General features: G+C 37.2%; 1 protein-coding gene across 12 annotated transcripts in view; it reads left to right on the top strand.

Annotated features, from left to right (window-relative positions):
• LOC145693591 (uncharacterized) overlaps window positions 1–23402 on the top strand; it is a 506014-nt gene that overhangs the window by 433863 nt on the left and 48749 nt on the right. For all 12 annotated transcript variants that reach the window (XM_081769709.1, XM_081769703.1, XM_081769706.1 and 9 more), the window contains 3 exons: window positions 4621–4809; window positions 7205–7340; window positions 16824–17071. In XM_081769709.1, coding sequence (XP_081625835.1) covers window positions 4621–4809; window positions 7205–7340; window positions 16824–17071 — 573 coding nt within the window. The remainder of the gene's footprint in view (window positions 1–4620; window positions 4810–7204; window positions 7341–16823; window positions 17072–23402) is intronic.

The following is a 23402-nucleotide window of genomic DNA, read 5'->3' as shown; positions in this document are numbered from 1 at the left end:
CCAATATTTTCTTCTCGTTCTCAAATCATCGATTAGTTGTGTTCTTTCTAGTCCTCGCTTTCCTTCTATGGCGGTATAAAGAAGACAATTTCTTCGCAAGATGTGTCTAATCCAATTGGTCTTCGTACGAAGGATGCTGGCTTGAAGTGTCCTCTTCTCTCCTATCCGTTTTAAAACATCTTCGTTTGTAGCTCTCTGTGTCCATTTTATCTTCTCCATCTTCCTCCAACGCCACATTTCGAAGCTCTCTAAATATTTCTTTTCTAACTTCCGTAATGTCCAAGTCTCAGAACCATACAGTCCAATGCTCGAGATATAACACTTGACCAACTTCTTCCTAACTCCAGTATTGAGGTTGCTAGTTAAGAGTGATCTTTTCTTGTTGAATGCTTCTTTAGCTATGTCAATTCTTGACCTGATCTCTTTGGTACAGTAAGCGTCTCGTTTTAAAATACTTCCCAGATACTTGAAATTCTTGACCTCTTCAAGTTCTCTTTCTTCTACTCTGACCCGTAAGAACGCGTTTCCTCGGGATATTCTCATGACTTTCGACTTTTCGATGTTGATTTCCATTCCATATAGTTTTCCGGTGTCAACTATTTTGTTAATCATCTCCTGTAATCCTTCTTCGGTTCTAGCTATAATAACTGTATCATCTGCATACCTGATCTTGTTAATGATCTGCCCTCCAATCTTGAAATCTCCAATTCCCATTAATGCTTCCTTCATTAAATATTCACTGTAAATGTTGAATAATTGTGGCGACGTACTACACCCTTGTCTGACTCCTTTTCCGATCTCCACACTATTGGTTTTTCCTTCATTGAAACGCAGCTTCACTTGTTGTCCTATGTACAAGTTCCGAATGAGTCGTCGGTCTCTCCAGTTGACTCCGATTTCTTTAAGTATTTTCAAAAGTATTGTCCAATTTACCCGGTCGAAAGCGTTTTCCCAGTCGATGAAGCATAAACAGAGGTCTTCCTTCACATCAAAAACTCGTTCTGCCTTATCTCCCATTTTTCATGTTTTAATCTTTTAATTATTATAAGGTAGACTATGATTGATGCTTTGAAACACCCTCGTAATTTTTAAACTAATTGATAGAAATAAATGAAATTTTATAATTTTGTAATTGCAAATATCTTAAAGGGACATTGTTTAACATATTCTGCAATATCCCCGATTAACAGTGTTGCGAACTCAACATACAGTCATCGTCGTCATCATCATCATCAGTATTCTGCTTTTATTGGAGGTCACTTGCTGCAACTGAGAAACTTCCATGCTCCACGGTCTTTCGCTAATCTCTTCGCCTTCAAGTACTTTTTTTTTTCGTTTTGATATAGTCTATTAATTGTAGTTTCCTTTGCTCCTCCCTCTTTCCTGCTACCATACCCTCTAGCACGTCCCTCATGATACAATTCCTTCTTATCCAATGTCCCAACCAGTTCCTCTTGCTTTTCTTAATAATGTAAAATTGTTCTTTTCTCTCCTACTATTTCGAACACCCTCTCATTCGTTTGCCACTCGATCCAGCTAATTCGCTCCATTCTTCTCCATACCCACATTTCGAAAGCTTTCAGTCGTTTTTCATCATTTCACTGAAATGTCCATGTTTCTGACCCATACAACACAATACTCCACACGTAGCATTTTATGAGTCTTTTTCTCAACTCTTTGTTCAAGGTCCCACAAAATAGTAATTTCTTCCTCCTAAAGGCTTCGTTCGCCATTCCTATCCTTGCTTTTATTTCACGTTCACACTTCATATCATTACTAATAATACTACCCAGGTATCGAAAACTAGTCACCTTTTCTATTTTCTCCCTTCCTCCCATATCTATATTTGACATCTACCCCTTCGTTCCAATCACCATGACTTTTGTCTTTCTAACATTTATTATTTTCACCCTATATTCTACAGTTGTATTTTTTAAATAGCGCTACATCAGGTTATAACATACATATTTCAAATCTACGTGTTAAACTAAAACTTGCAATATCATAATTGTATTACAAACTAAGGTCGCTACAAGATTACAAACACCCGTAATACAAATTTTGAAGTTTTCTACAACAGTAATAATGCAGATAAAACTTGACATGTCAATGGACATCGAATGTACCGTAGCGTCGAATACTAAGGCCATGATATTACTAATTTGTAGAAAGTAGGAACAAAGTTACAAAGAATTGAATATTCTAGTCGGGTTCGATTTTCGGTGGATACACGGACAAAAAAGTGTAAACACTTTCCCAGGCCAGCCATCCTGAGGAAGATTTTCCTCATTAACACCAAGCAAACATCAGAATCTTACCTAACAGACAGGTCCCAGGGCACTTCTTTCCTTCCCTTTCTTCGGATAGTATGATCGCCGAGGGACGTCATCCCTTATACGTGATGGGCTAACATGGCCGTAGATGCCGAAAGCCCAGAAATCTAGTTCTTAATCCTAATCCTGAATATTTTACTTCTTTTCAAAGGGTTTGCTTTCTTCAATAAATATCACATTCAATCTCATAGGTGGTTTTCAATAAACGATCAGGCTGTTATTCGGTCACGAAAGTCATAAAATCAGCAAACGGTCATGAAAGTCAAGAAAAAGTCACGAAATTTAGTTTTTGAGTAACGATTTTTTTTAATCTGTACAAATATAAGTATAGACTGAAAAATTTTGTTCTATAAAACGTCAAAATTCACCACCAAAAATGTGTATGGTCGGGTTTAGACGCTACCAAATCGCAAGCAACGCACGCTTCTATCGCATGCATGAAAATACTGCCTAAGTCCCACCCAAATTTTCTCTTGAGAATGTTATAAAATTTTATTGTTTGGTAAAGAAAAGGTCACGAAAAAGTCTCGAAATTTCATTTTGGAATTTTAGTAGACACCCTGGTAATTCCGGTTAATGCAGTTTGGTATCTCAATTCATTTCGGGGAGATGAATATTGTTAAACTATGCAACACTGCTGAATATTAATAAGTGTGCAATATTTACAAGTACTTGTTGCAGTTACAGCAAACGAAAACTGTTGCTGTAATGTTATAGAAGACGACGAAAGCAACAACATTCCCCCACAACTACGCCATTTTAAGCAGTATAGCAATCTCTACGCATGTTTTTCATATCTCTGGGACGGGTTGAGATACCAAGGTGCTGTAAACTTTATGATCTTCACGTTTATTAAAAATAATCCATGTGATTGGACGTGATACTTATGTAAGAACTTTATCGATAAAAAAAGAAAAAAAAAAGTGTGAAGAAAGCAAAATTTTTCAGTCCCTTGTAACTTTTTCTGTTCATTAGAAATATGTCTTATAAAGGTCATATAATTCGACATTAAGGTAATTCCGATGTACATTGGCACGCCCGTCTCGATTGTGTTATTGCTGTATAGGGATGTTCAGAATGTAAATGTTTATGAATATTTGTAACGTAGCACTGTAACACTGAATAATAAATGTATCATTCAAGTAAGTTTTAGTTTAACGCACAGATTTGTAATGCGTAATAATCATATAGTGCCATTAAAAAAATAACGACTGTTGGGTTAAAAACACTGTTAATCTTGTGATGTAGTAAAGTATGTGAAACGTGACATCTTGTCGATATTTCCAGGTTACAAAATTTCATCGGATTTATCCATTCAAAGGAGCCGCGATGGCTCAGTGGTAGAGCGTTCACCTCTGGTGCTTGGGGTTCCGGGTTCGATCCCAGCCCCCGCCAAGTGGACTTTGTGGTAGACAAACACCGTGTGTGTGGGTTTTCTCGGGGTTCTCCCGTTTCCTCCCACTTTTTCATTCCACCATTTTGTTCATTACTGATTATCATCGTCTCCTTTAGCCTAACCGCCATAACCGTGGGACGTAAAACTCAATTTTTTTTTATCCATTCAAAAGTTACGAGGGTGTCTCAAGGTAAATGATCCACCCTTTAGATGTATTTGTTCTTTGAGTTCTTTCCCCTGTATTATACATTTTTCTTCCCTCTCCTAGCCACCACGTTAGTTTCTTCAACTATTCATTTTCACTTACTTACATCGTGATAACACTTCACGTGACGTTGTATTCCAAGATGGCCCTCCTAGCTCTTCTCTTTTTTGAAACTAAGGGGCACGGTGGCTCAGTAGTAGAGCGCTTATCCCCTGGTGCGTGGGGGTCCCTCGTTCGATCCTCGGCCAAGTAAGTTTGTGATGGTGGACAACATCGTATTTGTCGTTTTTTCTCCGGGTACTGCAGTTTCCTCCCACTTTCTCATTCCACAATTCTTCCATCATCATTGACTTGCTTTAATCATCGTCTCCCTTAGCCTAAAGGGCACAATGGTGGGACCTTAAACTGAAAGATTTCATTTCATTTTCTTTTTTGAAAATTTTCTCTCAAGCGAATAATCTCACGTATTTCATTTTAGTGTAGTTATTATGCTTTTACTTTTCTGGTAAAGACACCTTTGTTGCAAGCTGATGAAATAAGATCTTTTTTTTTTAATTTCGATTATTAGTCATCCAGATCTGAATTTCTATAATGTAAAGATTTAATAGCTTCCCAAAAGTGAAAACGCTCTTTCACTTCAGTTTTCACTTGTATGTTACTTAGTTCAAGTTTTTGTTTTATTACAGGATAACAATAATTTAGTTGTAGATAAATCAAAAGATGTGGAGTCTTCCAGTGAAGAAACTTTTGATCCTTTAATGTTGGGGCCGCCGTACAACTGTGATATATGCAACAAAGAATTCCACAAGTCTGAATACCTGTACCGACACCTGCGGAAGCATACGGGGGAATTTACATGTGTTTCTTGTTTGGCTGTAAGTATTAACTATGCGTTACGATTCATTTGAGCACTTGAGAATGAGAGATCGAGAAAAAATTCCTGGTCAGATTATTTTTGATCAGTGTTGTATGAAATTTGTGGCGAAACTTTGTGTATAAGAAACTGAGTTGCGTAGATTATCTATTAGGGGTGGCCACAAAGTTCCGGTTCCGGCGGAACCGGTTCTCGGAGATCCGGTTTTCAGAACCGGTTCCGGACCTGGATCCGAAAACCCGGTTCCAGAACCGAATCTTAGAAACCGGTTCCAGACCTGGATCCGAAAACCCGGTTCCAGATCTGTTTAGCCAATGAGTTTGCCAGTTACCCAGTTTATTTAGCCAAATGAGACAAGCTGCCGTCGCCTGGGCGCCTGCCTGTTGCTTCCACCATTTCATCTAGCATACTGTTCACAGCTTGCCAGCAGCTCGGGTTTAGCGTAGGGATGGTCACAAAGTTTCGGTTCCAGCGGAACCGGTTCTGTTTTTAGAACCGGTTCCAGACCTGGATCCGAAGAACCGGTTCCGGAACCGGATCCATTCAGACCTGAAAGCCGGTTCCAACAGGAACTGGTTCTGGCCATCCCTATTATCTATATATTAAAATGCTAGGTTTATATGTTTGTGGTCAAGAAAAGTTTATTTGTTCGTGGCCAGTTCTTTCGACAATGATATCTCGGAAACTACAAGCTCTAGAAAGAGGCTGATTTCACTGATCGATTGCTTTTGTGTAGATTGTTCAGTTCTAACCGAATATTTAAAAAATGGCCGTTATTTCTTTATACGTTTTTAGTGGTACACTGGAAGTGTTGATTTTTTTAAAAAGTAAAGCATCGTATCCTACGAGTTATACATTCCAACACTACACATTTGTTTACGGGGTTACTATATCTCCGGCATTCGTTTCATTTCCAAATTGTAATGAAAAACGAAGTATACCCATTTCTCCAGGCTAAAATGAATCTTTGGAATGTTTTGCCCAATGAATACCATATATCACTGACATTGTAATTATTGTGTATGTAATGTATTTGCTTATTACTCGTACATACTGCATGCAAGAAGGAAGAAAACACTGATCATACATGAATTAGAAACTCCAACCGGAAGTAGGTTCAAATCTTGCAAACGGCAAGAGATATCAAAAAAATCTTCGCTTTATGGGACCCCTTGCCGATTTATGCCAAGACCTCCTTCACTTGTGGCTGTAAAGGGACATTTATTTATTTCCTCCAACAGAGAAATCTCTCCAATTATAGGAGGTGTACATAATTGATTACATTATATAATAATAATAAGTAAAATAGAAATTTATAAATGAAAATAATAAAAGTGAAAATGGTAAAAATATTAAACTAGCAATGAGCAAATACAATACATAACTTTGTATGCGGACATTCCATAGATCAATGCATACATCTTATGAACTATAAACTAATATTCTAATTCTATATATAGTCTTACATACATAATACATATATATGCATGTACATATACCAATATTTATACATACAAAATATATTAACAAAAGAGACACTGACCAAAGCTTAAAACCCACTTTATTTTAAATTATAATTTGTAACTGTTTCGGATATCTGGCATATCCTTCTTCAGACACTATCGAAAATAAATGAAAATACAGACAAAAAAAAGATGTCTGTATTTTCATTTATTTTTGATAGTGTCTGAAGAAGGATATGCTAGATATCCGAAACAATTACAAATTATAATTTAAAATAAAGTGGGTTTTAAGCTTTGGTCAGTGTCCCTTTTGTTAAAATAATCAATCCTAAACCATGAATAGTTTTACTATACAAAATATATATGCACGACATACAACGTATATATCTCGTACATTTTATATTGAACACATTCATATGTTTGCCGTGAATATTGTACATTATAAAAAAGCATGAAAACAATTAAATATGATTATCGCAGTTAATATAGTAATACATAATATTAATTAGTTTTTCTATTCAACTTAAGTTCGCACAAATACCTGCTCAATAATTCCTTAAATATTTTTTCTTTCAAACTTAAGTCGAAGTCATCAGTACTTTCAGCTATATTGTTCTATAATGAACATAATCTTACTAAAGGTGAGTTATTGTAGGTGTTGGATTTTGCAGTTGTATACCATAATAATTTCCGCGGTCTTGAAGTTCGTGATTTTGTATTGAATACTGCATACTGCAATATACTGCAAAAACTTTCTGTTATTGAATTTATCATTTACTGTTTTAAATAAACACAGATGTGAGGAATGACAAGGAGATACATGCTCATATGAAAATACAATAATTGTAGTAAATAGATTAATGTTGATCTTTGTATTTTATTATGTATGAAAGTACGTTGAGTACTAACAATAAGTGAAATACTCCGTTGCAGGTATTCGCAAGGAAAGAAAATTTACTGACACATTCATGTTTTGGAGAAGTCTCATCTAACCGACTGCCATGTCCACATTGCAATAAGTCCTTTACAGTAAAGAAGTTATTGAAACGGCATATTGCAAAGCATACAGGTAATGTATTTAAAGATCGAGTTATATTTCTTTGACAGTGGCATTTTCGTTTTAGAGTACATCATTAAGAGATTTAGTGAATTCAAAACCTACTTAATATTGACTTAATACTCACCTACTGACACAAGTCGTGAATTAAATTCTTAATACAGGATGTTTCTAGTCAATTAGTCCCTTTTTCATTTTATTACTGAGACTAAACGAAATGTAATGGAGTGCTATGAGTGATATTGTTATGTACACTGGAATTCAAGGTTTGTTTTGACATCTGGCAACACTTGAAACCTATACCTACTTCAAAATGGCGCCGCCCTTAATGATGGAACAGAAATCGCGTGTTGTACAGTGGTATCTTGAAACGAAATCGCTCAGTACTGTGCAGAGAATGTTCAAGAAGGAATATAAGTGTTCATGTGCTCCGGATAAAACGGTAATCAAAAAGTTTCTGAAACAATTCCGTGCCACGGGAAGCGTGACAGGAAAGGAAAAAGGCGGGAACAAGGCTTGCGTTCGCACACCTGGAAACATCAAGATCATTCGTCTCAGTGTTGTGGACTCTCCAACGAAGAAATCCTTGAGACGTTTGTCTGTGGAAAATAATGTATCGTTGACCAGCACCTGACGTATTGTTCAGCAAAATCTCCAGATGTTTCTCTACAAAATTCATATATTCCAGGAGCTAACAAACGCTAAGCGTGTTAAGAGGGAGACGTTCACACGTGAATTCGTTTATCACATGATAGAAAATCCTGATGTGTTGGATAAACTGTAGATGACAGATGAAGCGTACTTCCATCTCACAGGAGACGTAAACAGACAAAATGTTTGTTTCTGGGGACTACAAACTCCACACGTATTCAGCCTTCACCTGACGAAACTGTTAGTAAGGTAGTGCACGATCAATCAACGATTTGATTGGTTCCTTCTTCGATGGACACGTTACTGCGGAAAATTATCAATAAATGTTGGAGACCTTTTTTTCTTCCTGAATTACAAGGAAAAGATTTTCCTTGCGTCGACAGTGGTTCCAACAGAACGGGACTAGACCTCACACACCTCAGTTATCTCCATTGCAAGTTCCAGGATCGAGTCAAATCGACTTCCGGCGCTCTTTGATTGCGGATTTTCCTGGTCACCCACTACCCCTGATTTGAATACCTGCGATTTTTTTCATTGGGGATTTCTGAAGGAGAAAGTGTTCGCTAGAGCTCCTGGTATACTGTAAGATTTGCAGACTGTGATCATTGATTGCTGCACATTTGTCGATAGAGATATCTGTAGACGGGTTTTCCAGAACTTCACGATTAACATGCGGGAGGTTCACAACAGTCGTGCGGGGCGCATTGAACATATCATATATTCTGTTCATCAGTAATGAAACATAGAACAGTATTCATTGCAGTGATGCTTTGGTTATGTGTATACGTTGATTCATTTGATCACAGTAATAAAATGAGAAAGAGACTAATTGACTGAAATACCCTTTATATGATGTAATTAAAGTGTAGGTTCCTCTTATTTCAAAGAAATTCACATTTTGTTTAAATAAATAATAATAATAAAAAAAAAAAACTTCCAATCAGTTCATGTGCATACGAATCGTATGTAATTATTGAAAAGCGTTTTATTGATCATTGCTAATAAGTTTTTAGTGCATTTTTGGACATGGCTTGTAGAATTTGCGAGTGTAATTTCTTTGGAATTGTTTCCGCAAACGTAAATAGAAAAATAAAACTTGGTGCAGTGATTTCCAACCTTTTTTTTTCTGACGATACTATTTGACACCCATAACATCGCGACACACTCGATTTTTTTTATTCATAACAATAGAAATTATGATAGTATAAGACTGTAAGTTTCCATAAAGTAGTGACTGTAGGTAGCATTGAGCATTACTACTGCCGCTGATCGACCGGTACAGTCTATCAAAATTGATTTTGCTTATTATTAAATGAATGATTTTTAAATTCTAAAATTTCCCAACACACCAGTTGGAACCACTGCTGTAAAAATCATGCTATGGCGTGGAAAGAAGGCAAGTCTGGCATGATGCAATATTTAGTGTAAGAGTTTCTTGTTCAAAAATTGCATTGGATAGCAAAAGAAATTGAAGTTTTCTTTGTGCCGAAGTACGATATGATGACATTAGGTGTTGAATTGAGTGAGAGATTTCGTCAAGCAATAACAATTTCAGGTACTCACTTTGTGCTCCTATGAGCCACTAAAATTGGTGCAGAAAGGCAAAGTGTTTGGTTTTGGTTTGTTACACTATCACTTCAGAATTGGATTTAGAACATTATAGTGATGATGGTTTATGTGCAAATCCGTATTTGGCCTGTGTTTGGTTTTGGTTGGTACTGGGTTTGGTGAAACAGCAAATGCTGATGAAGGGGATTAACTGTAAAACTTATTCACTCAAATGGTCCAGCATTATTCATATTATTGGCATCACAGTTGTTTCTGTGACGCCTTTTCAGACACAGCATCAGGAAGAACGTACCACCTTGCTAAAGAATCAAATTGTCTTACAGGGTAGGAATCAGAAGCAGGGTTGGCTGGTTTAAACCAAAAACGAAAAATGTTCGTAAAAGTGTTAAGTGTTCGTAAAATCTTGATGAACACACATTTCTGTGTCACCACGTATCACTCCCGCATAGCCTATTATTCGTATTTTATTCAGACCTAAATTTCCCATTCATTACTCAAAGAGGTTATACTACAAAAGCAACTTTTTTTTTTAGTTTATGAATGTTTCTTTTTTGATATTTTTATAGTTTGTTATTATTGTTATGCAATTGCAATCAAAGAAAAATTCTAAATATTGTTTCGTTTTAATAATGTTTACTATTGATAAAATACATCGAAATACCGCGCATTATTTTGAGAGGGAGTCATACAAACCTCACGAAAGGTATTTTACTGAAATCAGAAGTATCTTTGGTATCTATTTATGTATAAATGGATGAGAGCCAAAGTGGACTCAAATAATTCTTATCTTTATTCACTTTTCTTACTGATATGCAAATTAAGTCGTTATATTTCTTTAACTTGGACTAATAAAAGTCATAGTGAACTAATTTGGACTTAATTAGTTATTCTGTGCTCTGCAGTATTTTGAAATTGTCCATATGTAATTCTGTATGATGGTTTCACTTGTGCAACTGTTCATCTTTCTGTCCTCAAATGACTCTTGACAATTAGACAATTATATTAAAGGTATATAAAAATCAGTACAGCATATCAGGAGTCCTTCGTGAGTGAGTCGGCATACGTATCGCATTTGTGGCCAATTAGTCCCGGTTTCGAGTTCAAATGGAGGACAATTTGTTTCTGATGTAAGTCGAGAAACGGGGTTGGATTCAGTTTTAAGCTTATGTGACCCCTTCCAGTATAACCCGGTTGTTGCATAATAACACCAAGACGAAATAAACTTATTTCTGTCCATATGTGATATATATACATAGAGCAAATTATTTAAACCAAAAAAAACCTGGTTTAAACAAAAAAAAAAAAGAAAGAAAACAGGTTTAAACAAAAAAAAAAACGGGTTTTGGGGTTTTTCAATAAAAACCATGGTTTTTGCCAACCCTGTTCAGAAGTAATGAGCCTTACTTTATACTGACGCGTGCGCACCCTGCAGTGCGCTCCGCTTGACGGCGACGGTGGTGGTGGGTGTTGGCTTCACAGCGCAACGCAGGTCAGTTGGCTCCGAGCTTTCGGAGCGGTAGCATCGGACTTAACAATAGCCCCTATACGGTGGTGCGTGACACGGCGATATGGAAAGTTTGTTAGAGCAACGCTACGCGATCAAATTTTGCTTCCCGTTGAGCAAGTCTCCTTCCGAAACATTCGCCATGCTTCAACAGGCGTTTGGGACTGAGTGTCTGTCCTATTCTCAAGTCAAAAGTGGCACTAAGGCTTTTCGTGAGGACCGGGAAGAGGTGACTGACGAACCCCAGTCTGGACGCCCGGGGTCGGCCCATACTGACGGGAATGTGCAGCGAGTGCGTGAGTTTTTGAACACGGACCGGCGTTTGAGTCTATACCAAGTGGCAGAAGCCCTGAACTTATCGGAGACAACGGTGAAACGAATTGTTACCGAGGACTTGCACATGCAGAAAGTCTGCGCGAAACTTGTGCCGAGAGTTTTGACTGAAGAACAGAAACGGAACCGAGTGCTCCAATGCGAAGAACCGCTGCAATTGTGCGAAGGCGATCCTGCCTTTCTCGAAAAAGTGATAACCGGCGACGAAACTTGGACTTTTCAGTACGATCCAGAAACAAAACGACAAAGCGCTGAGTGGCGCGCCTCAAACTCACCCCGTCCCAAGAAATCACGGATGAGCAAATCGAAGACAAAGACCATGCTCATCAACTTTTTCGGAGTGACGGGGATCGTCCACTACGAGTTTGTCACTCCCGGACAGACCGTGAACGCTGCTTACTACCAGGAAGTACTGAAAAGACTGAAAGAAACATTGCGCGCAAGCCTAGGAACATCAAGGACAGCTGGAAGTTTCACCACGATAACGCCCCCAGTCACACACCGACTACCTAGTCCGTGTCAACGTTCCTGTGGTACCCCAGCCTCCCTACAATCCGGATTTGTCGCGTCCTGACTGCTTCTTGTTTCCACGCTTAAAATCAGCACTGAAAGCAAAAAGTTTTGACTCCATCGAGGACATCAAAGCAAATGTCAAGGCAACCCTTGCAGCCATCCCGGAACAGGCCTTCGGGGAAGCCTCTGAATCATGGAAAAGCCGCCTATAGAAGTGCATTGATGCAGGAGGTGGCTATTTTGAAGACTATTAGTCAGTTGTACCGATCAGCTCAATAAATCTGTCTTTTTGAACGAAGGCTCATTACTTTTGAATCCTACCCTGTATTCTTTCCAAGTGGCAGGAATACTTATAAAATATCCATTGTAGTTGAAAATGTTTGCACATAAATATAGATTCCTTTAATTCTTACATAGTATATACTGAAGCTTATATATAATTTATTTTGCTTGGCATGCAATATATAGTCTGTGTATATATATCTCTATCTATAAAAGAAGTCCTGACTGACTGACTGATCAACACCTAGACCAAATGATTAAGCTAGAAACTTAAAATTTGGACGTTGCATAAGACTTGTGACGTAAGATACCACTAAGTCAGGATTTGGGGAAATTTGACGTGGAAGGGTATTGCAGTCATCACAATAAGATATCCATACCTCGGAAACCCAGAAGATTGGAAACTTGAAACTCCGTATTTGGACTTTTCCTTTAAAATAATCGAACTTGTGTTTAAACGTTTTTTTAATACTTGACATAGAATGAAAAAAAGGGCGTGGTGGTCGTTCACTAAGGTTTCCGTACGAGATATTCGAATTTCGTGCGCGAAACTTCGAGTTTTAAACGAATTCTGTATGAAAGAAGAGGAGGGGGAAACGAAAACTTGCCGGCAATGGGTCCTTTGCTAGTTTAAGACAAATAACTAATTTTAAGTGCACTGGAGGATTAAACTTACATATTACAGAAAAATATTAGTAAGTACTGAGGAATTAATCTTTTTAACCATCTCTCATTTCTCCAAGCTAATATTTCTTGTCTTATTCCTTATATCAGTAGGTATTTAATGGTCAAATATGAGCAGTCTCTTAAAATGAGAAAAATATTTGTGATTAAAATTTAGGGTCTCTCATAGTAACAGAAATTCTAAAATTTGTAATAATAAACCCTTATCTTGAGACAAGAATTATGTTTATAAGTGTAGTAGTTCAAATTCTACAATGATTTTTGTTCAGGGAGTCGATGAAAACTTTGATTGTGACAAGTGCCACTTTTATATTTAATGACTGCTACAAGAAGCAACGCAATACATGGTGTTTCAAAACAACACCGATAACGTTTGGGAGGTGATTCCTGACACCAAGATAAGACAAAAAGTATAGACCAACCTGGGTGCACAAATGCTTCCTTTCGGAGTTATAGGTTTCCGAAAACACGAAAAAATGAACTTTAAAGGTCCGTAGCTTCAAAACTATGGGACCTGCCGTAGTCGGGCCAAGACTTCACTTAGCAACTAGTATGTACCCTATCCAAAAATCCATGTTTCAGAATCCTGTGGTACTTTCGCAATAATTTTTATAGAGGTAGTTGCTGAGTACTAGGGAGGCGCGGTGGCTCAGTGGTAGAGCGTTCACCTCCGGTGCTTGGGATTCCTGGTTCGATCCCAGCTCGCGCTGTGTGGACTGTGGTGGACAAACACTGTGCTCGTGAGTTTACTCGGGGTTCTACCGTTTCCTCCCACTTTCTTCATTCCACCGTTTCATTCATTTCTCATAATCACCGTCTCCTTTAGCTTAACCGGAATAAGTAAAACAAAGATTTCATTTCATTTTTTCAAATTATATGCTCGTAGCCAAACTCCTTCTATAAAAATTATGGCGTGAGTACCTTAGGATTCTGAAACATGTATTTTTGGATAGCGCACATATTAGTTCCTAAGTTAAGTCTTGACCCAACTACGGTAGTTCCTATAGTTTTTTGAGCTATGGACCTTTAAAGTTCACTTTTTCGTGTTTTCGGCAACCTATAACTCCGAAAGGAATCACCCAGGTTGGTCTATACATTTTGTCTTCTCTTGGTGTCAGGAATCACCTCCCAAATGTTGTTGGTGTTGTTTTCAAGCACCATGTATATGAAATATTTATGGGATATTCACATTTTGAGTGAACAAACATGGTCATTAAATTTTAAGAATACCTTTGGTGGTGGGTGTCATTAAAAAAAAAAAAAAAAAAAAAGCATAAAGATTTATTTTTAAATTCTAAAATTTTGCAGCACACCCGTTCGAAAAGGCTGTAATACACTACAATAACAGACTAAAAATATTCCCACTTGGTGTTTTGATTTTCACTTGGAACTACAATTCTGTATAGAACTGTACTTTAGAAAGACAAAACAGTCAAATTTGCAATATTTTCAGGAAAATTGAAATACGATATTCACTTTACGGCTGAAGTATCCGTATCTGGCATAAAATGTTTAGGGCTTGCAGAGGGAAGAACGATTGCGCAGTGGTAAAGCTCTTACCTTTGGTGCGTGGGGCCCCTGGTTCGATCCCCAGTCAAGTAAGTTTGTGGTGGACGTCACCGTATCCGTGACTCCCGTTTCCTCTCACATTATCATTCCACCAATTATTCCATCGTCATTCACTTGCTTTAATCATGGTCTCCCTTAGTCTAAAGGGCATCATGGGACGTTAAACTGATTTTTTTTTTCATTTGTTTATCGCTTGCATTCACTGTGTGCAATGAAATGAAATGAAATCTGAGTTTTACGTCCCGCGGCTATGCCGGTTAGGCTAAAGGAGACGGTGATGATGAGTAATGAATGAAATGGTGGAATGAAGAAAGTGGGAGGAGACGGGAGAACCCCGAGAAAACCCACGCACACGGCGTTTGTCCACCACAAAGTTCACTTGGCTGGGGCTGGGATCGAACCCGGGACCCCAAGCACCAGAGGTGAACGCTCTACCACTGAGCCACCGCGGCCCCGCATTCAATGTGTGCGTCCCAGGTTTAAACGTAGCAGGAAGTGGACGAAATTCTATGGGTTTGGATCCCAGCTTAATAGTAGACTTCGTCCTGAATAACTTTTGTGTCGAATAAGGATCATAGACGTGAGAAGATCTTCAAATTGAGGAAGAGGGATCAAAACCTTTGAAAATTAATTTTTCTCAACAAAATGGCAAATCCAAATACAGTAAAACCTGTCAACCTGGCCACCTCTCTAAGTTGGCCACCTGCTTATCGTGGGCTGATTCGTCTTGAACTTGCATTTTCCCATAAGACTTTCGTTACTTATTACTTTGTAAGTTGGCCACCTTGAAGCATTGTTACCCTATGATAATAGTAATAAATTTACCTGGATATCTTGGCCACGCAAAATACAGTTTTGTTATTTTTCTGAACTCTTTCGTATTCCACTATAAGAGGCAGATGTTCTGTATTTGTGACTGGAGATAAAAAAAGTATGGATTTCCACGATTTGTTCTTGGAGGTCAATGGCCAGAACACTACCCTGATAAAGGGGTGGTGAAGGAAGATGTGAATAAGAAAAAGCACGTACGGGTATTCAGGACATGGTTGTACGTATTTGTTTACCCTGTCTGCTTTGGTAAAACCATTAGCTATATCGGCTCCTTTCAACAATGGGGAGCTATAGTAATTTCGGAAAATTCTCAAGGTTAAAGTTAACCATTTCAGTTGTCAGCTATTGGCACCTGACGGCTTGTCGAAATGTAGCGGAGGTTTTGAGACATGAATTCCCATAAGAGTTTCTCAAAACATCTTTTGCTCCGAGGGAAACACTTGTAGCTCATTAACAAGAGGTAGTTAACTACAAAATTAGAATGTGCATATGTGTCAAAGAGAATAAAAGGAAAAAAAAAAAAAATACCTCTAGAATGAACCACTATAAATAAATTTGTTGTTAATAACTGATTTTTCGAAAGGTATCTACAGAAAATATTTGACACTGTTTAATTAGATAAAAGATAAAAGTTTCGTACTCTACAGACAGCAAAAGAGCGAATCCGATTTCGGTGTGTGTTCAGTGGAAGGGGACGTGTTGAATTCATGAATTCATAATGGATTCAAAATATAGAAAGTTGACTGTATTGTGTGTATTAAACTTACTGTAGTATTTTTTTTTCAGTACTGTATATTGTTATGATCACTCAATGTACACTCATGTCCAAAATGATTGTCGCGTATCTATAACTGTCATATTGTAAGCATATAATTTAATAATGATTTTGCAGAGTACTTTTAATACTGATACTATGTGTATAATTGGGAACTGTATATTTGAGGTAAATTTCATAGGAAAAAAAATATAAATACGAAAATTATAATGAATAAAATAAAATATTGCTAAATGGACAAGAAAATGTTATTTTCGTTTTATTGTTCTTATTTACTGCTCTTTTGACATGAAATTTTCCACATACATGTCTTTGCCGATTATACACGTACTAACATTATAAGAAATACCGGGCGAATTCGTTATCAAATTATATTCCTAGAACAACATATTCATAGACATGCAACAATAATTTTGGACATGACTGTACATTATTTAAAAGTAGTTGACGTGCCACTGCTTATTAAAATTTTACAATCAACTAATACTAGAAATCCTATTCTAAAAAATACAGCAATTACGCTTATTTTCTGTAAGTTGTCCAGTTTTCAATGGGACTGATGGTGGCCAACATAGACAGGTTTTACTGTAATTAAAAGTACATAATGTTCAGTAGAAATTTTGTAGGATGGAAAACAGTATGACAGTGTCGTCTCTCTATGCGCTCGCTATGACGATATAAAGTAATCATCACAGTCACGACTTACTTCGAAAGTTAATACTTTCCTGTGCTTGTGCGCAAGTTACACTTACGATAACATTAATTTCGTTGTTCCTGATTTTAGGTGAATATACATGTTCTTCGTGTTCCCGAAGTTTTTCTTCGAAAGCAGCTTTAAGTTCACACAGATGTATCAAGAAGAAGAATGAAGTTCCTTTGTATAAGTGTCCAATATGTGGCAAAGAATTTCTTAGACAGAATTATTTACAACGGCATCTGCCTATCCATCCAGATGCTTTTACATGTAAAATATGTGGCAAATTGCTCAGAAGTCCAGAAAGTTGGAAGACACATGAACAATACTGTAGCCAGGTAAGTGAGAGTCGCATTCATCGGGTGTATTTTCCTGGAGAAAGCTAATTGATTCTTGGTTAATTTCTGTTCGAAATAATAAGATGGATCATTTTTCTTGACACGCGCATGTAACTTTAGAACTAATGGACAGAAAACGCTGAAATTTTGTACCATTCAAATATCGGCATTGTTTGGCATGCTCTGTGATATCACATGGTTTACAGGGCTGCCAACCCACCGTAAAGTTGTATTTTTTCAAGTGACACTACGTCAGGTTATTACGTATTGCAAATCTACGTGTTAAATGAAAACTTACAATGTTACATTTATTATTCAGTGTTGCAAATTAAGGACGTTACATTGTCACAAACATCCGAATTTTGGTGCCTCTACAGCAATAGTAACGCAAGTGTGATACCTAAAGTATCTTAAGTGTCTAATACTAAGATCATGACATGACAGATTTCGAATAAATACGAACAAAGTTAAAGAAATTGAAATGTTGCCTTTTTTTTTTTTTTTTTTTTTCCAGAGAAAAGCGTATTCACTTGTGTGACAACAACCACAAAAATTCAGTGATATCTTAGTCAGGCTGGGCACATTTCACGCTTCATACGCCATCATGGGTGCCTCAAAAAAATACGTGAGGTGTAGTGGCTTTGAAAATATTCTAATAGAATCAGGAATTTGTGTCAGTTGTTCTATCGAAAAAGTTTTGACAGAAAAGCACTACAACCGAGCTCTCCGTGTCCGTAAAGTTGTCCTTGAAGCCCTGGACAGGCTGCTACTGGAGAAATATGAGGCAGCAAATTCAATGGAAGAAGATGAAAATGTACTTTTACTGAAGCTTGTTAAAGACCCATCCTATGAAAATCTTTCTGAGATTCTTGCAAATGACGGCTGCAGGAAGAAGTTCATCATGTATTCGAAGTTCAAGGATAAAGAAGAAATTGGGGAAACTGCACAAATGTGGATGCAGTACATGGACTGTTTGGATCCTTCTCAAAATTCACAGAGTAACAAAGGAAAACAATTTTGACCTTCATTTGTCTTCTCTGGAGGAGATGTGTGCATTTCTCTTCGGTTGTGACTACTAAAACTATTCAAAATATGTCTCTGTGTATGTTCTAGACATGCAGAATTTGCAGCAATCTCATCCAGGAGCAGAACATCATCTTAGGCAGAATGGATTCAGCGTCAACCGATCTAGTGTTGCTTCGCCTAGAAATACTGTGGATAGAACTATAGAACAAACACTAAATCGACATGCAAAATCACATGGTAACATAATTGGTTTTAATAGGAGTCATGCTGCATAGTACAGATGGTGTATGACCAGGCACAATAGGGCAAGTTATCTTCAAGCAACTTTGGAAATGACTGGTATTGACCTTCAGAAAACTCCACACACAAAGAAGTCAGACTAGCAGAGATTATGCACAGTGAAGAGGACACGTGCAAAGTCATTTAAGCAATAAGTAACTTTCTGAATCCCTTCAACGTTGAGAACAAGGATATTAATACAGCCTATCATCAGGTACTCCAGCAACCAAAGCTATTGAGCAAGATCTTCTATCAGCGCATAAAGTGGGAAAAACGCACATATCACATTTATTAAGGATAGAATGATTGACAAATCAAAGATCTTTAATGCATCTATTACTAAACAAGAGCTCAACACATTTGCAAACCTTGCTAAAGTTTCCAAGATACCTAGGCCAGCCAATAAAATTAAAAGAAGTAAGAGCAGAACGGAATATGTTTGGGTAGCTTCTTCTTGCTTTGAAGCATAATATTAGCGTGGAATGAGTTCTGAAATTCCCTCTGGTCCAGTACCATGGGTTTTGGCAACCAGTGATGGACTCTTGTCAAGACAGATAAATCGCAACTTATGCGTATGCTAGAAGAAGATTGTCACCTTGCAGACAGACCAAATGAAGATATTCTCATTTGCATCATAGACTTTAATGATCTTTACCAAACTCAGACTTCTGTTCCAAATACATTTGGAGAGTTAGCAGAGATTATATTCGAAGAAGTACCTCGAGTTGATTTTGTGACAGACACATGCAGGTTATTAACAATTAAAGGCTTAGAAAAGGCAAGAGGCCCAACTACAGGTCATGTAATAAAGGGAGAGCTGACAGAATTTCCCAGAGATTGGAAAATATTTCTATCATGTGATGACAATAAACAGAGCTTGACACTGTTTCTGTTAAATGAGTGGAAGAAAGCCAAGCACTAAAGAAAGTTACAAAGAAGACGGTGTATTTTGTTTGTGAGTGTAAATGTGTCTCTCACTTCCTCTGATGGTCAAGAAACACACAAAATTAAAATTTCAAGAATTTCATCAAGCCAGGATAAAGCAGATATAAGAATGATTCTACAAGATTGTTTGCATGTTGCTGAAAATTCTTCTAGTGACAGTAAAATAATAGTTAGATCTCCAGGTAGTGATGTATTTCTTCTACTTCTGAACTTTGCACAGCGTATAGAGCAGACAGTTCTGTTTGATACAGGTACTGGTAACAGGAGGCATCTTATTAATGTGCACCTTGGCATTAATGAAGTTGGAGGGAAGATGTGTTCTGCACTGAAAGTACTTCATGCTTACTTGGGTTGTGACACCACTAGCGCCTTTGTAAGGAAAGGTAAGAAAACACAACTGAAGAAGGCTCCTTGCAGTGACTCCTTATTTGAAGAATTGGAGCAGTTTACGTGTATTATGTATGGTGGATCGGCTACAAGAGACATAAATAGTCTTTGCTATGAAAAATTTCTACGGAGATTCAGTCCCGAACCTGGAACATTAATATCAATTTACAGTGGGATAGACACATATCTCCTGTCTCGTAGGAATTCTCTAAGAATACACACAGAAAGGGCCAATTATCAAGCCGCCTTATAGTACTGTGCAAACAAATCAGTTTCCAATATCCCATCATCTTCTGGCTATGGATTGAATGTTGTAAATGACCAGTTGGAAATTCAATGGACTGACAAGGGAACATCTTATATTGATAGTAGCATTGCCCAATCAAACAATGCGCAATCGATAGAGGAGTGAAGAAAAGCGAGAAATCCAAAGTTTTACGGGCCGACACCCAGAATCACAGAAGATACAGAGGAAAGAAGGATTTAGAATCATGTGAAGATAGCATTTGCAAAAGATACACTGACACAGAAAGAAACCTTGAAATAATTAAAGTAATCAAAATGACATTTACACAACAGTATAGTAAGCAAACACTGTACCCACAGACATACACAATAACATAGTATGCAATGCAGTTTTGTCAACGGAGCACAAAATGAAGTTTTGTTCAATGGCAAGGAACACAAATTCCGGCCCTGCATCTAGCTTAATGTAGAATTCTATTACTACTGCTATGTTGCAGAATGCCAACATGTGCAGTGGAAATCGAACATGTGCACCAGCTGCGAGCCTGCGGACCACTTGGTCATCCAAGGGAATGGATCATTTCAGCTTATGTGCTGTGTTTTGGTACTATTCTGACATTTTTGTTTGGCAAAAATGCTTCGGCACTGTGCTTCGTCCGTTATTTTTGTACTTTAGTGATTATATTCTTGTTTGTGGTCTCATATTTTGGTTTCAACTAGTTCGAATCGTGTAGTGTATATACTCTTCTACATCCGAGATTCATATAGAAAATCATATAGGCCTATCTTCAAACGTTGGCAACACTACACATCACGACTTTACAGGTATGGTTCTACTCATAATTAGATTTTCTGGATGTTATAATTTGTGTTCCGTGCCATTTAACGAAACTTCATTTTGTGCTCAATAGGCAACACTGCATTATATATGATGTTATTGAGCATGTCTGTGGCTACAATGTTCGATTACTACACTGTTGTGTAAATGTCATTTTGATTACTTTAATCATTTTGAAGTTCTTTCGGTGTAAGTGTATCTTTTGCATTGCTATCCTCACATGATTCTAGATCCTTCTTTCCTCTGTATCTCCTGTGTTTCTGGGTGTTGGCCCGTAAAACTTTGGATTTCTCACTTTTCTTCACTCCTCTCTCGATTGCGCATTGTTTGATTGGGCAATGCTACTATCAACATAAGATGTTCCCTTGTGAGGGTTACCTAATGCCGCAAGAACTTGTAGAAGTGTTAATGGATGAATCAGAGACTTCTGATGAAGATGAGACTCCTGAGCTTGTTGATTATAGTGGTGTAGTGTTTTATGCAGATCACTGACTGTACTTTTATATTCAGCAATTGAATTGTCTATTGTTATGTATTCACATAAAATACAACACATATAAGACAATAATTGGACATGAAGTATATAATTTGTTTATATTTATCCATTATTTTACATCAAACATATTTTGAGAATCAGTCTGTTATTTGGCAGAATGTTGTAGTTAAAATTTGTGAACTCTTGCTATTGATAAAACATATAGATAATATGTAATTGCCTGCAAACAAGATAAAACAAATCCTTAATCAAAATCACTTCAACGTGAAAATTAATTTTCCCTTCCAATGCATTATATACAGGGCATCCACAGATTTTTCCCTACCTCTCCATAGTCACATTACATCTATTGTTCTGATTTTTTAAATGTAGTGTTCACTAATGTTTATGGTATACATAGGGGACATTTTGTCTGCGTATGAAGGTGTTGCCAGCTGCTACAATTTATATTTAAAACTTTTTCAAATTCTTGAGTTTCTTCTTCTACGGATGGGCATGTTGTGCACAAAAGTTGCTTCATTGGAATCTGAGTCTCATAAGCTGTCCAAGGAGATATTATCTCCTTGTCGCTATTAGAAGTGTGTCCCAAGCCGGCAATGTGGTCTCTGAGTCCCTGGTATTAATCTACCGATAAATTTCTCAATGTGTATTACACCTATTATTATGTACTGGTTTCTTTTATGTATTATATACGAATAGATAGATTATACATTACGAAAATTTTGTTTGTGTACAAAGGCTGTAAGTGTTGCAAACTGCCTGCAATTAAAAAAAAAATGAATTCTTGGTTTCCTTCTTCTTCTTCTTCTATAGATTAGGTATGTTAGGCACAAAAGTTACTTAGTTGGAATATGTGTCACATAAGCTTTCCAACGAGGTATAATTCATGTCTCTGTAACAATTAGTGGGATCACTATGGTCAGCAATGTGAGGGTCTACAATTTTCGTAAAATCTCTTTAATTTCCCTGATCACATTTTGAAGAATGCCCTCAATTATTCACTCCAGCAATATTCTGCTTGCAGACCGGCCGATTTCGTTTATTTAGATATTACTTTAATTAAAAAATATGGTCTCCAAAAATCCGCATGAGGGGGGGGGGGTCGGTGTTTTCAATATCTGGCCCATGGTCTATTTGTTTACCAGACCATTGGATAGTAGTAATGGAAGCTAAACGTAAAATGTGAGATCGTTCATAGAGTATATTGTGATACTTTGTAAGAAAATACAACGAATAATTACAAATATTAACACAAAAATTATGAAAATAATCTATGGCATATACATTCAGAAAAAAATTCGAGCGCTCATCCCCATCAATGCATACCTACTCATTATGAAAGTAGCCTGGTTGTAAAATAAAACATTTTTTACTATTATTATTATTATTATTATTATTATTATTATTATTATTATTTTACTTACTGTGAATAATGGATCCTGCTGGCTGCGTTGGTGATGCAAGGATATGGTTTTCGCACTCGCGGTATCACAGTTATGCACTTGGTTTGCACTGACACTGGGGGAAGGGGGAGATTTAGGGCTTCCAGTCTCCTGAATGAAATTTACGTCGACAGCTTAATAATGTCCTCTTCTTCTAGTCCCGTGGTCCTTTGACAAGGCAAATCAACAATTGAAGTACTTCTCTCCAACCAAAAACATGCAGCAAATTGCGTATTAATAACGTCGATGGACGAGATTGTAAGTTGTACAATCGAATTGTAAGCAAACGTCTTGGCTATAAATAGCGCACACTTACGTTTGACATACTTTAGACATGATTCACTAAGAAACGTTATGTTTTCGATCTTGACTCGTCGCAATTATAGTTTTCGTTTGCTTCTTGTAACGCAAAAGAACAACTTTTGGGGCTCTTGGCGCCCACACCAGAGAAAATTTTCACCGTGACATATGTCCAGGGTTCATATACTACCTGGAAAACCGGAAATCTCAGGGAAATTGATTTTGGAAAAAAAAAAGTCCTGAATAATTCAGGGAATCGATCATATCTAGTAAAAAAAACCTGGAAATATCAGGGAAATTGAGTTAAATATTTGGTCTAGGAATTAATTCGTGCGGTTGGTACGCACACATTGAAGCTGTAGTACAAACACA

Source organism: Thermobia domestica, chromosome 8, assembly GCF_964235325.1.
Source record: "Thermobia domestica chromosome 8, izTheDome1.hap1.1, whole genome shotgun sequence".
In the NCBI taxonomy this organism is placed as follows: Eukaryota; Metazoa; Arthropoda; class Insecta; order Zygentoma; family Lepismatidae; genus Thermobia; species Thermobia domestica.
Note: the sequence above shows the minus strand (reverse complement) of the source record. Positions and strands in the feature narration are given on the sequence as shown.